This window comes from Haliaeetus albicilla, chromosome 2, assembly GCF_947461875.1.
Source record: "Haliaeetus albicilla chromosome 2, bHalAlb1.1, whole genome shotgun sequence".
Lineage (NCBI taxonomy): Eukaryota > Metazoa > Chordata > Aves > Accipitriformes > Accipitridae > Haliaeetus > Haliaeetus albicilla.
The window spans coordinates 77,127,655-77,142,025 of NC_091484.1; the positions used below are offsets into that span (position 1 = coordinate 77,127,655).

Here is a 14,371-nt window from a genome sequence, read left to right on the forward strand (position 1 = left end):
CTCTTTGATCCCTTTGCAGGAACATGAAAGCTTATACCAAGTTGTGAGCAAGAGAAAATCTTTTTTATATTTATAGCAGGAAAAGGGTGAAATACTGGGAAAAAAAGAGTTAATGTGATTTTCCTGCCTAACAGAGAATATGCTCTTCAAATGACTAATATCCTGTCTCATGGTAAATAAAAGATAAAATATCTTGTGGCATTTAGAAACCTTAAAATGCCTAGCATAGTCCTGATGTCATTTGACATTAAATTTTTATGCCATTCACAAATCCAGAAGATTTTCATTATTTCCTGACATTCATCAGTACCATGTGAAGAGGAGGATAGATTAAAATATTTTTGACACCTTTTGTTATTAATGTCCATTACTTGCTATCCCTTGACCAGAGCGTTCCAGCTTTCTTTCAATACATGGAAGATAACATTTGTAATAGAGATTTGTTTCCCACAGTTGCTCCAAAAGCAAATTGTCCATTGTGCACATGTTAAACAGTAAAAATTAGCACTGGCAGTTTTTAAGCTTCAACTATGAGATTAATTGACTTAAGGGGGTGGGGATGGGAATAACCAAGCTCTGGAATCCCACTCAACAAGGTGAGCTCCTTCTGAGTTTCGGGCTTGCCAAACTCCTTTTTTATTCGGATGCTTTAAATTTACTTCTGCTTTCCTTTCCCCTCCCTCATAAATGCGTTTTACTTCTCTTTCCTGCTCCACTTCCCTTCCTTGTGCTTAGTGGGCCTACTGGCTGCGAGGACTGCAATTCATCATTAATTCTGAGATATTCCTATTTTCAAGCCACCTAGAACAGAGCTATCCGGATCCTGCCTCTCTGCAGGCGGGTAGTGCCACTTCTGGAGTCACCCAGGCACGGCAGCTTCCCTGTGTGGAGCTAAGCTCACCAACACGTGCGTGCGTTTGCGTAGTTCAACTCAAAATCCTTCAGTATTGGTCAAATGCATTGGAACAATACCAGCACTGTTATCAGATATCAGCCGTATCTTCCCACCTCTGAGAAGGTGAGAGTCCCCATTGCAAGAGTGAAATCAAGGAGGGAAAAGAGTAGTTTAAGCCAATATTTAACAAAAGGATGATGTGCAAACTGCCATGAATAGACTCACAGTAGAAACTGGAGGAAGATTCCAGTGGGAAGTAAAGGCTAACTTGGGAGATAGCTTTGATGAGCTTTTAAAGTGATTAGGTGATGTCAAGGATCCAGAACGTCTACTGGGCTGCTTCTGCGTGTTCTGACAGACCCGTGGCATTTCATATGCCGTGAGCCGAAGATACAGAGAGGGAAAGAGAGCGGACCGTGTCGCTCACTGACTGCCAGGAGGGTGAGGGACTCAGTTCTGCACCGGCTCACTGAATATTCAGATATAATTTGTGCATTATGAGCTACAAACGCAAGCCAAGACTTTAAATATTAGTGTCAGGTGAATCTGGAGTTGTCTCAGCAAAATTGTGCCCCATCTTTTGATTGTCATTGCTAAGAATGCTGTCCGTCTGGCTCAGGATATTTCCTGGCTTCAACCTGCTGCTCTTTGTCCTTTTTAGCAGTCCCAAATCCTACATGCTGAGAAGCAAATCCTCCAAGTCATATCTGGCTTTGGATATCCATGGGAGCAATGCTTTTACTGGCTACCTGGAGTCTTAGAAGGAGCACGAAGCTGTCTGTGCTTATTGTTGACAGCTTTTACATGCACTCAGTTTGTTAACCTGATTTCCATGGTGCTCATGCAGAAGTTTTTGTGCAGTTCTTCAGACCAGAATTAGGGTGGGATGGGACTCATGTAACCAGACTCCTGTGGCTAACACCAGCTACAAAAATCAGCAGTTGTGTTGTGTGTTACCTCTAAGGTACATACTCGTGCAGAGCAACACTGAGTGTTCAGGTGTGCAATCTTTTCTCTTAAGTAGGAGTTTTGAAATGACAGGGGTATTTATCAGCAGTGATTCATGAAAACAGCAAGCTTTTCCTCTTCTACAAGGCGGTTGGGAAAAGTTCTAGGCTGCATGAGAAAGATGATTCAATCCGGTCAAGGGATTTATAAACTCTTTAATTTAAACAAGATCATATGTTAATCAAGTTGGGTTTTCTACTGATTTCAGCCTTGCTCCTTTCTGTCTACATGGTGCAGGTCATCAGGGTCAGTATCATCTAATGTTAGCTGTGTGAAAGCTCAACATTAAATCTAGCCAGATATATGGGTTTTCTCCTGCAGTAAACAGAGAGGCACATCACACATGTCCTGGCGGTGTTTCTCCGGGGTTTGAACCATCCTGTGATTTCCCCACTGTTCATGGAGGGAAGTCTATGGAGTAATTCAGAACAGACACTCAGGATCTCAGCTCTAGGTGGACCAGATCTGCTCATCCGCAGACATATAGATAACATTTTCAGATGTATCTAAATCACTTATGTGTTTAGTAACATTGCAAGTTGTACGCAAATATTGTCTTATCTCTAAAGAACTTGGAGACAAATTCTTCACTGGGTTTACAGCCTTTTAAACCTGGAGTAACTGAAGTTTATACGAGCATTAGCATTCAGAATCTGACCTAAAGTAATTAAACAAGTCATTTTCTGCATAAGCGGAGCCTCAAGACTTACCTGAAAAATCATGGATCTTATTATGTTGTTGTGGATATTTTAAATCATAATCCATGATGAAGATTACGTTTATTTATTTATTTATTCGATGTCCTGTTATCATTTTAAACTTGCACGTTCATACTCTTCTATCAGATAGCTTTTTCATTTGAATTTAAGAGGTATCTTTTTCTCTGTAGTACATTTCAATTCAACAAATATAAAGCAAGAGCTTTTTTGCTGTCTTCTGTCATTCTCTTTTTTAATATTGTGCACAAATTTATTTTAACTACCATTTGATCCTACGTACATCTCAGTTGTTGTGACCACTTACACACAAAATGTGGTTCGTAGCATTCCTGGCCTCTGACTGATGGCCTTTGGGCAAATTTAGTATGATGGACAGCAAAGGTCTAATTCTGTCATCTCATTTTTTTTCCTGATTCATCTGTAGAGAGATTTGGAAGTGACACCCTCTCTCCATGCCTTCACTTTGAAAGACATTGACTAATCCTTTGTAGCATTATCCAACTTCACTAGGACAGAGGCAATCAAGTCGAATTCATTGGATGTATGTCATTTACTGTTAACATCCAGGTCCTAATGGTTCAGGCTGAAGTAGTACCCAACTCTCAACCCTCTCCATCCCTTCCAGCTCTGGCACGTACACACAGCTCTACACAGCTGCACAGAGCAAATGGAAGAGCTCCCCACAAAATAACATGAGAATGAGCCCCTCATTCAAGCAAGTGGTTAAATAGATTACTGCAGGTAGTTCCACTGATGCCACCTGCAAGCTCGAAGAGCCCTCCAGAAACACTTGAGTCCCTGTTGGCTCAGAGTGAGTCTTGGAGCAGAGTATAGCCAAGTCCCGGGACAGTCAAATGAAATTTGTAAGTAAGACATGGATAGGGACTCCTGGGAGCTGGTATTCTGCTGCCTTTCTTTTTGTTTAGTTAAACATATGGATAAGATTCCTTCCACTGAACCACAGGCACCTAACATTAAGCATCTAATCTAAACTCCTTGTCTAATTTCTCCCTCCAGCACTTTCAGGACGTGGGTTATCCCATGACATTTCTTAGGAAGGGATAAGGTGACCTTTGGATCAGGGAACCTGATAGTCTACTTTAGACTAGATTCCCTACATTTCCGTGGCAGAAGTTAGATGAGATGAATCCCAACCTTTTGCTTATGCAAAAAAGATCTATAATGAGTAGATGAAAACAAACAAAAATGAAGAATCGCATTTATTCCACCCCTTCCAAAAATGATTCTCATTTACTTCAAAAACATCTTAATCTCTCTCTCTTGAGCCAGCATTCTTTTCCTCAATTTTTTTTTCTCCTTTATTCTATATTGCTTTTGAAACTGGAATGAAAACTGAATAAAATGAGGAAAGGGATGAGCAGATAGCGGCAGATAAGCAGAAGACATTATCACTACCATCGAGAACCCCAAAATCAACCAGACCCACTATATATTTACTACAATGCTCATTTAAAAGGCAACAAGCAGTTGAGAGCCTCTGTTACGGAGGTTTGTTCACTGAGAGCCTTCGATCTGCTCAGGTGCTCTGCTGTCCAAATGTGCCTTCATATCACAAAGGCAGAATTGCCAGGAAACCTCCTCATTTTTGTGGAATTGTGCCAATTATTTGCACAGCCCACCCTGAAATCACAGCAAAGGGGACAAGTCAGCCAACGCTCCTGCTCACTGTGCCCATCAGGGCAGCCTCCAGCCCTGTTTGATGTTCATTTTTCTCATCTCTCATGGACAACAGAAGGTCCAAGGCAGAAGTCAGTGCTGGGTGACCCCATTTCCACAGATCAGTGTTGATTTTACATTTGCGTTTAAGAGTGCATGGGTGTAAATAAACAGGCAGGTGGCTTTCCCGATATATGGCGTATTTAAAGCTTGGTTTTGCTTTAGACCTTTGAGATTTATTTGCAGCTGAGGTGTCACAATGCATGTCCCCTAGTCCTCTGAAGGACTGGTGCTGAGAAGGTTTTGTGAGCAGTAGCTGAACCTCTTGACCATCCTACAGAGAACCCCAGGTCATGTATGTCCAGTGATACCAGTGCACACTGTGTTGAGGTCCTCACGTTGAAAGCCCATTACCAGTCCCTGGCTTGTAGGGTTGCTATAGCTCTACTTACCCAGAAATGTGCATCTTTTCCTTGTAAATATTTCCTGGTATACTATGATTGCAATATCAAGACATCCAATGAGAAATTTGTCCTAGAGTTTGGCAGTTCTGCTTTTAGTGTGAGAAAACAAACAGTTTACAAAAAGTACCTAATTAAGGGGAACATGCGATGTTAAGAAGGGAGGAATTATCTGTATTTATTAAGGATTGAGATCTTCACGCTTAGAAATGTGATGTACAGGAAGGGGAAAGGACGATAAGGGGAAAAGGAGGTTTTCCCAAAATCCAGGGTGCAGTAAGGTTCAGAGCACTGGCGATGTGGCAGTAATAACTGCAGGCCAAGTGATGTGAAAAAGACCAAATGAAGAAACTGAAGGCTGTGTCTGTTGTGTGACGTGCTGACACTGCGCCACAGGTTGTACTATGGCACTAAACTATGAAATACGGAAAATGTGAAATAGTATGAAACACTAAGCAGAAATTGTACTGAAAGAATGATCTTGTGATATCATGACTGAGCCAGATAAAGCAAGTTTGGAAAATATCTTGTCACGACTTACCCCACGAGTTTCTCCCAGATCTAACCACTTCAGCATCCAGTTTAGTGCAAGCTATAGCTCTCTGAAAGTCTCAGGTGTTTCCCAGTAACAGTAGGACATATCAATAATAAAAATGGAACTAGACATGTTCCAGTGGGCTCAGCAGCATCTCAAGAAGAGTAAATGATAAGAACTGCTATTGCTTTAATAGCTTCTGCTTGAAAAAATCTATTTCTGAACATGGAATATGATGACAGAGAAGCAGGACAGATTGTTACTCAGAGCAGACCTTCCCCTCTCCTTCAGAAGCTATTACAGAAAAGGGCAAGAGGAGCAAGAGGGAGACAAAAGCAAACACCCCTTAGCAATGACTGACCTTACATCTCTTTGTATGAATTCAGGCTCCCATTAAAAGCCAATAAGAGGTTTTCTTCCACTAAGATCAAAGAGCTAAAACCTCACCTATGACAGAAACTTTCAGACATGTTTCTGAGTCTGAAGTGTGTATTTGAAACAGATGAGAGGCAAAAAGAAATTAAGAAAGAAAAAAACCCTTAAGAGCTAGACATAGGCAACAAATTGCTTGGCATACAGTTATCTCTCTGCATTTATTCAGTTCTCCTGTTCAGTGTTTAACTCCTACCCAGATCAAACACCTTTTATAAAGAAAATGTTCTGGTTTTATCTTGGTTCCACTAACTCCTCACTTCTCTTCCAATATGTCATGAATAAATCATGTCATTCCTCTACCAGGCCCTTTACTGGTTGGTATAACCCAATCTGCAAAGTCATTTTGATTCATATCTCTTCCACATCATTCCCAAATACATTTATAAATCAGGAAATTGAATTAGAAGTTTTGTGTGTGTTTGCTCCTGTTCCAGAAAGTTTGTCCCAGTTAATAAATTGTGTGGGCAGTGTTTTGCTGTAGAACAAGTTCTCTGCGTTTTTCCCAAGCAACACTGATGAAAATTATTCACTGCAGAGCAGAGTTAGACCCCTCTATAGGGGGTCTGAGGTATAGGGCTCTGAGGATCCTGGAGGCAGAAGAAGAAGACTTGGAGTCAACCCTGTGGGCTGTTTGTGTTGGCAGCGGAGGGACCAAGATCAAGTCCAGAAAAACTAATGAAAGCTGCAGCTGAGCAGGTCCATGAGGTGATAGTGGGAGGTTCACGTCAAAGGAGAATAGGGCCACTGTCATTGGAACAGTGTGTGAATAAAGGTATGGACAGGCACTGTACAAGTAGAGTAGCTAGATTAATGCTCTTCCATCTAGAAACATGCGGATTGAAAGGGCATAAGTCAGAGGTAAATACAGGCGTGAACGTTGTGGAGAAAGCAGCTGGGGAATAATTCTTTTGTGGTGTATGAGAGAAGGGGTACTAAACTAAATTGTCCATCAGCAGGTCTAAAATAACCGTCTGGAGGTATGTTTTCACACAACATATAAAGAAATCGCAGGGCTGATAGACCTGGAAGGTACAAGTGAAAGCCAAAAGTATAAAGAGCTATCAGAATTATTAGAAAGAGGTAAGAAAAATTCAGGGTATACAAATAAGATAAATTCAGTGATTAGGTGTGTGGAACAATAGCTCATAGGCAACCTCCGTTTGAGGGAGATGAGAAGATATTTCCACCATCACCAGGATATGCAAGATGGAAAGCCATAAAGTCATTTAGCTGCTTAACCTGCTCTGCTTCCTAGGAACTTCAACAGTTCTTCACCCGACTGGGGAAAAAAAAAGGCAGGGGATAAAGACAAAAAAGTCCTCCTTGTCTCCTGATCGGTATCAGTACTGTCAATTCAGTGTTATTTGCCAATCCAACTAAAAAAGATAAGAGTGGTGTGGGATAGGAAAAGGAGAGGAGAATGCTTCTTTCGTCAGAAGAAATTGAATTAAAACAATTAGTAAAATCTGAACATCCAAAAACTGAATAAAAACCAGGAATACTTGGACATTTCCATCATGAGTTTACAGGTGTTCATTTTTTTTTATTATTCTTTTACTAGTTTTTTTTAATGCTAAAAAGAAACATGTGCGGGTTTTTAACCAAAACTCTGAGAATTTAGCCAGTCCTGCTTGTTGTCATTGAGAGGAATTTCCTTCCCTCTGTCTTTGTTACCCAGAGCAGAGAGCTTCTGAATCCCCCTGCAAGTGAGAAAAAGCCGCTTAGGATAGGTGCGAGCCATGTGCCAGATTTTGTACAACCACACGAGCTAATCAGAAGGAAAGATGGGATCATTCAGATAATTGCTTACAACCATCAATTCCATTTCCATAATAGGCATGCCATCAAACCATCCAGATTAGGAAATTAGAGAGGGCTTTGTGAACTCTAAAGAAGCATTTGCTTAAACCAGGAGCAGCTGCTGAGCCAGATGGCAGAGTCCTGTCCTGCAGCAGACACGATACTAGAAAGACGCAAAAGCGTACAGAAGAAGTGCAACCCCTCCTCGTGCTTCGTGTACGTGATCGTCAATCACTGTGGCACACTGCAAGCGGATTTTCAAGGAATACAGGCAGAGGTAGCGCACGAAGAAGAGCTGTATTTTATTATACGTACTTATATCAATGTATACGGCAGTTTACATTGACTTGGGTGGCCCACCCTGCCTGCTTACCTTTGCAGTTGGGTAGCGTTTCGCGTGCTGCAGACCGGCTGGTGTTGAGCTTGGGAGAGATCCTGCCGGTCTCACTGGGGCTTGACCTGAAGCCACTAACACGTTTGTAGTTCCGTGGTCAATACATCTGCGAAGAAGAGGCAGAGCTCATGACTCGGGCTGGACTAAGAAATGTGGTGACTTGATTAAACCAATTATGGCCCGTCATGCTATGCGTGAGCCTTTAAGGCACTGTTGCTGTAAAACTTCCCGAAAACTGGTTTTTCGGGCCTGCGGCTTCACCCTTTGCCTTTCAGTAGTGTTTCATGCACTGACTGTCATAAACACTGATATAAATGAGCCAAAGGTCTAGACTCATATTTACACTTGTAATTCTGTTCTGTAAGCAGTGGCTTTTATACCACAGCATACTTTTGGAAAGCTGACTGCTTAGTTTCACATCCTGGTTCTCCAGCAGTAGCTATAGTTTCTTTAGCTTGTGTAAGGATTAGCTCTGCACATTATATTTGCCACATCTAGAGCACTAACTTCTTTTTTTTTCTTTCATTTCTGCACTGTTATTTCTCTCCCTTTGTACATCCATCCCCCGTTAGCTGGCAGGGAGACTTATGAAAAGGTCTTCACCTTGTTTCCTTTAAAACCTCATCTTTAAACTCCTTTGTCCTGATATCTGCAAAGAGAGAAGACAGCAGTGAAAGAGCTGGGGTGCTGAGATCCCAAAAATTGTCTCCCTGTGATGCTTTGCTCAGGACTCAGATACACAGTCGAGTTATTGCACCTTAGCAATTACTGTGCGTCTGCTGAGCCAGGATAGCTCCCAACATGCATGATTTACACTTTTGGCAGCCGTGGAGAGTTTTCACTTAATTTACACTACAATGAAAAGAGTTTAGCCTAGTTGCCTTACTTCCTCTTGCTGCACACAGAGTTGCTGGGGATGAGCTGGGGAGCGGTATGTCACTGCAGCATCTCATAACCAATATCCCATCCTCGTGGGACCGTACGCCTGGTGCTTCTGAAGAGATTGTGCAACCCTGAAATAGGAACCGGGGATTTTGTTCTGTGCTCCTGACAGCACCCAGAAGAGGACTTCTGTTACACTCAAGGCTCCCATTCCTGAATGCATTTCTGAAGTAATGAGACCCTCTTCAACTTTCTCATCGCCTTTGCATTTTCTAACCATGGCCAAACTGAAACACAGGAGGCTCCATCTGAACATAAGGAAACTTTTTTACTGTGAGGGTGACCAAGCACTGGCGCAGGTTGCCCAGAGAGGCTGTGCAGTCTCCATCCTTGGAGATTTCCAAGGATATCCAAAAGGCATCCGGACATGCCCCTGAGCAACCAGGTGTAGGTGGTCCTGCTTGAGCAGGGGGTTTGGATCGGATGACCTCCAGAGGTGCCTTTCAACCTCCATCAGTCTGAGATTCAGTGAAAGCAGAGAGCTAAGGTCTGGTAAGACATGTTATGAGGTTATTGTTACTGTAAATAAGAGTTAGTTGTGCCTTTTTCAAATGAAACTTTTCATCTATATTTTTTAAATGGAAAACCTCATCTCATCGAAATGGATGTGGCTTTTAGGAGTAGATGCACTGGTTTGACCGTTGTAACATTTCTGATCAAAATGAAATACAAACCCCACAAAAGGCAGATTATTTCATGGCTGTTAACTAATACTACCCTATCGAGGGGACACTGTTCACACCAGGGACTTGAACCTCCTTTTTCCACAACGTAGAGGAGAGCCTGGAGCACAAACCTACTGGCAGTAGGATGCTTTCCAGTGAATCTCTTCCACTGTGCATTGCTAATTACTTGTTACCAAGTTATAAAGCCCTGGTCTCCTTTCTCATTAATTCTCCAGGAATACAGTTTAAAAACATTTAGTTTCAGTCTGATAGGAAATGGGAGAGTTTTGGAAACCTTGTGAACATTCAAAGGGTGGAGATACCATTTCCAAGTCCAGAAGCTCTGTCTTTTCTGATACTGCCACTCAGGTTTTGCAGCTTCGATGTAATTCTTTAGTCCACCATTCTAGGGAGAATGTGTGTTACGCAAAGCAGTGAGAAACACAAGTTAATGGGAAATAGTTCTGGAAAACAGCTTATAAAACATCTGGTGCTTTGAACACTTTGCCTTCCCATTGGCAGAAGATCGGACTTTATTACCAAAGTCCTACTGTTGGTGGGGAAACTGAGACCCAGGGAGATCGCAAGAATTGGCTGCAGTTTCACTGGACCTTTGTGGCAGAGCTTGTAACATAAAAATCTCAGTTTAATACTTCAGTCTAAAGTTTGCTGCCTGTAAACCTCAGAGTAAGAACTAAGCTTGTAAGGCGCTTTTCCAAATTTTATGTTCATTTTCAGTATAGAAAGTAATCTGGTAAGTAGCAGTAATTAGAAAAGTTGTTTGCTCTGAGCGGAGATATCTTCCATCACTTGAGCCAAAATTGTTGTGTGGTAAAATCTGTACCTTCTTTGTACTTTTTACACCTCCCAGACATCTAGTACAGTACATGATTTATTAGGAAGGTTTGTTGTATCATGCCGTGTGTGTGAATTTGTGCATCAAAAAGTGACATGAGCAGAAAAGTGTGGTAGAAGAACTTCTCTGCAAAATGAGTTTCCCTAAAATCAGGGACATTTTTATTATTATTTTTTAATACCAGCAATGCTGTATCATTGTGCTTCCCTCTACCTTAGTTTCCACATCTGCTAAAGCATTAAGACAACTTTTGAAAGCGTTCTTGAGAGCAGTGAGAAGAATTACAAAAGAATTGAACAATTGTGAGGACGTGCACTTAAAAAGAAGAAAAAAGAGAAACATGAGAAAATTAAGCTAAAAGAAGCACCCTTTATTTCACTGAGAGTAAGAAGCAAAGAATCAAAACCACAGTGAAAACTGAAGGCATCCCCAAACAGAGAGGAGGAGTTTTGAGCAGGAAATAGGAAGCAGAAAAGTTCACATAATGGGATCCATTGTAATGAAGAAGAAATAACAGAAATTACTAACACCTCAAAAAAAAAAAAAAAAAAAAAAAAGAAAGTACTGAACATTTATGTCCTTGATTTGTTTGCACAAGATCTCTTATGATCCCGATATGAACTGTGGTAAAAAGAAATGCAAACAATGACGGGGCAGAAAAAACCTGGGGAACAGCAACCCACCAAACTGGGCTAAAGTTAACTTCTTTTGGAGCAGCTGTTAAAATGAACAAAGGCACCAGAGTTTAGATCTGTTGTAAAGACAAATTACAGGGGCAAGTTTCAGTGTCAAAATCCACCTGTCACAGGGATTCAAGAAATGAGTTAAGCCGGGGCATAGGCTGCTGCTGATTTCAGTGCAAGACAGGTCTATGGTTAGGAAGCTGTTCAGCTGACTCAATTGTCAGAAATTCCTGGAGGTGACGATTGAATATTTTCATGACTCATAGCTGCATAATTGATTTGCTCCTGTTTGCAGAGGTTTTATTATTCCTGTGTGCAAAGAACCCCATTGCTGGAAATGTTTGCAAAGCTCGAGTTTCACTGATGTAGTTCTTCATCTAAGAAGCAAGTTTTGACTACTGTTTGCTCATTCTGGTTTATTGTACCAGCTTTCCAGCCAGGGATGGCAGGCAGTTTTGTGTGATAAATGACACCGAAGGAATGTCATAGTGATGTGATTCACATGAGATGGACAGGGTAGGGACCAGTGGTCAGAGTGGGTGCTGAGGGAATTCCAGTGTACTGTTAGAGGTATTGCTTCTTTGTTATTTCTGTCTGACAAACATCTATCTTGGCCTTTTAGGCTATGACTGTTTTAGGGTAAGGCCTATCCTAATCAGATTGCTGGTCTCTCCTTCTTTTGCTTGATTAATGTCTGTACAGCCCCTAGCCAACATGGGTTTGAGGTCCAGCTGGGACTGGAAGCAGAGATGTCTTACAAAATGAGAAATGCTTTTGCACTGGATGGCCCCCTTACAATCCTGGATGGACCAGGAAGCGCAGAGTACCAGAGAGGCATGCGAACTTCACAGTTCTGTCAGTTTGGGCCGAAAGAGAGAAACGTTCTTATGTTAATTAAGGCGCTTTTTAGCTGGTTGGAGGCCCTAGGCACTCAACTTGCTTAAGAGTCCAGGAAATCTTCCTGCCTTTGAGTATACATGTTAAAACAGGCAATACAGGTTGTCAGTATCTGGTTTTTCTCCCCTCATAGCCAAATTTTGAAGCGTTTGGTTTTCAAATAAGAGTGCAGTAGATTTTCCAGGAATCACATTTGATCGGGGCTCATCTTGTAGGCAAGGTCTGGGGTTTGAGGACTGCATTCAGTTCCAAGACCTCTGACCTTACCTGCGTAATGTGAAATAAGCACTTCATCTATCCTTGTCTTGGCTTCTCGCAAGCAAAGTGAAAGACGTAAATACTTCGCTGCTCTGTTTAGATGAAAAATTTTCCAGGAACAAAGGCAATATGACAATAACACACTCAAACAATATTGGTGCAATGTCAACAACCAAAGGTCTGGGTACAACTGGCATTATGGTACCATTAGAAGAGATGCTTTGTGGGCACCTCAGTATTAAAATGTACTTGTTTTTGAGGTCTGAACTTTATGACCCAATGAGTCCCTCCCATTTGTGTGTTCTCTGTAATATGAACACTTTGTAACAGAGAAAAAGTATGAGAATTTTACTCTTCAGTGTTACAAGAAATGTGCTCTGGCATTTGAATCAACAAAAGGCAGACATTTGTTTAACAGCAAGCTGAATGTTTCTTTTTAAGTCATCCTTTTCTCTTTTCTTCCAGGGAACGTGACCAGGAATTGTACAAGCCAGGGCTGGACGGACGTGTACCCTGCACCGTATACCGTAGCTTGTGGATATGATTCCAACAGCACTCCAGGGGAAGAGGTTTGTAAACCTGGATGGATAGACGTCAAGATTTACCAGGGATCAATACCAGAATCACATGATCTTCCTGTGCCCAATTTTTTCCATTCCCATTCTGATTCCTCAAGAAGGAAGCATCCTCTTGAGGATCCCTGGAAGCAGAGATCAAATGTCTGGTCAAAGAGACGATCATCCTTTGATTTCCAGGGGGTTGGCAGGAAATCAGCAACTAAGAAGATCAGACCAGTGTCTTTGTGATGCCCAAAGATAACTTCAGGTGCTTGGTTTTCCATGTTCAACTTTGAAACAAGCCCTCCACATTTATATTTATCCTTAAGTAGACACAGTGATTCCAGTATTTCTAGGCCAACATAAGAACCAAAAGATCAAAAGGCATAAAAGGATACAACTCACTTGCCATCAGTGCTGCTTAACAGCTAAAGATCTAGAAAACTGTAGGGAACACAAAAAATTTTCACAGAATGCTACTGAATTTTGTAAAGAAATCCACAAGCTCTCTGGGATACTGCCTGTGTGTAAATGAGTAATCACTGACCTAGGTATAATTAGCTTTATAGATTATTGTCAGTACACAGGAAGGAGTTTGTTATTGGTTTGCTGCATGCTGAGACATGGAGGGTAAAGTCTAAAGAAGGTAACAAGTGTTGTTACGAGCAGGATTCACCTCACCTAAGTAAAAGTTCAACATCTAATGTAAACTAGTCACATATAGCTGTCCCATAGTCAACAAGAAAAAGTTTGTGCTAGAAAAGAACTGTATTTCACTGCAGCCATATCTTTATGTTAAACCTATGCCCATGCTTTTTTTCTGTTGTATGATGTATGTCAGTGTTTGTGAATGTTGGACATAGGAATCTTGATAATGAATAAATACATATGGTGACAGGTCTTTGTGTAAGGTCACACATTACCAAGGCCCTCAGAGACTTAACGGAGAATCTGAACAGAACTGAGCCAGCCTTAATAGTGAAAGAATACAGAAAATAGCAAAGGGAAAGTTGCACAAAGGATTTCAGGGCTCTACTAGAGAGACCCTTAGCTGCCTTTTAGGTCAGCCGTGACTTCAGACCCACAAGTGGCCCATTTCTCAGATTGAGCTATGTGGCACCAGTTGCGCATCGCGAAAGCCATTATTACGGGTCTGCTCTGGGAAGGTCTTCCATTGAGAGCTCTGGTTTATGTTCCAGCTGCAAAGGGGATTTGGGAATTCCTGGGACATGCTTTGGCGACGCAATGGATTGCAGCGTTGCCAGAGTGCCTCGTTACCAAGAGAACATGTATTGTGTTCTTTTAATTCTCTCTTAATTATTTTCTCTCGATTTCCGCGGTTTTGTCATGCTGTTTAAGTCTAATTTGTGTGAAAGGTGGCTGAGGGGGGTGAACATGCAGTGCTAGCCTCTGAAGAAGAATAGATTTTTGTTGTTGTTGAATTGGCTGTCAGTTTGGGGAGGAAGAAGTAAAGGGAATACAAAAAAAGAACAGCAGGCTATATGGGACATGAGGTCCAGAACAGACTGATAACCTTCCACGCTTAAAACACTTCATGCACTTTTAATGCCTGCTGGTCTCAAGTCAGA

At 41.6% G+C, this 14,371-nt stretch overlaps 1 protein-coding gene across 1 annotated transcript in view; it reads left to right on the forward strand.

Annotated features, from left to right (window-relative positions):
* Nucleotides 1–14,371, forward strand: part of LOC104316068 (vasoactive intestinal polypeptide receptor) — a 117,907-nt gene that overhangs the window by 59,063 nt on the left and 44,473 nt on the right. Inside the window, exon 4 of the mRNA XM_069778310.1 lies at nucleotides 12,691–12,794. Within this exon, the coding sequence (XP_069634411.1) occupies nucleotides 12,691–12,794 (104 nt within the window). The remainder of the gene's footprint in view (nucleotides 1–12,690; nucleotides 12,795–14,371) is intronic.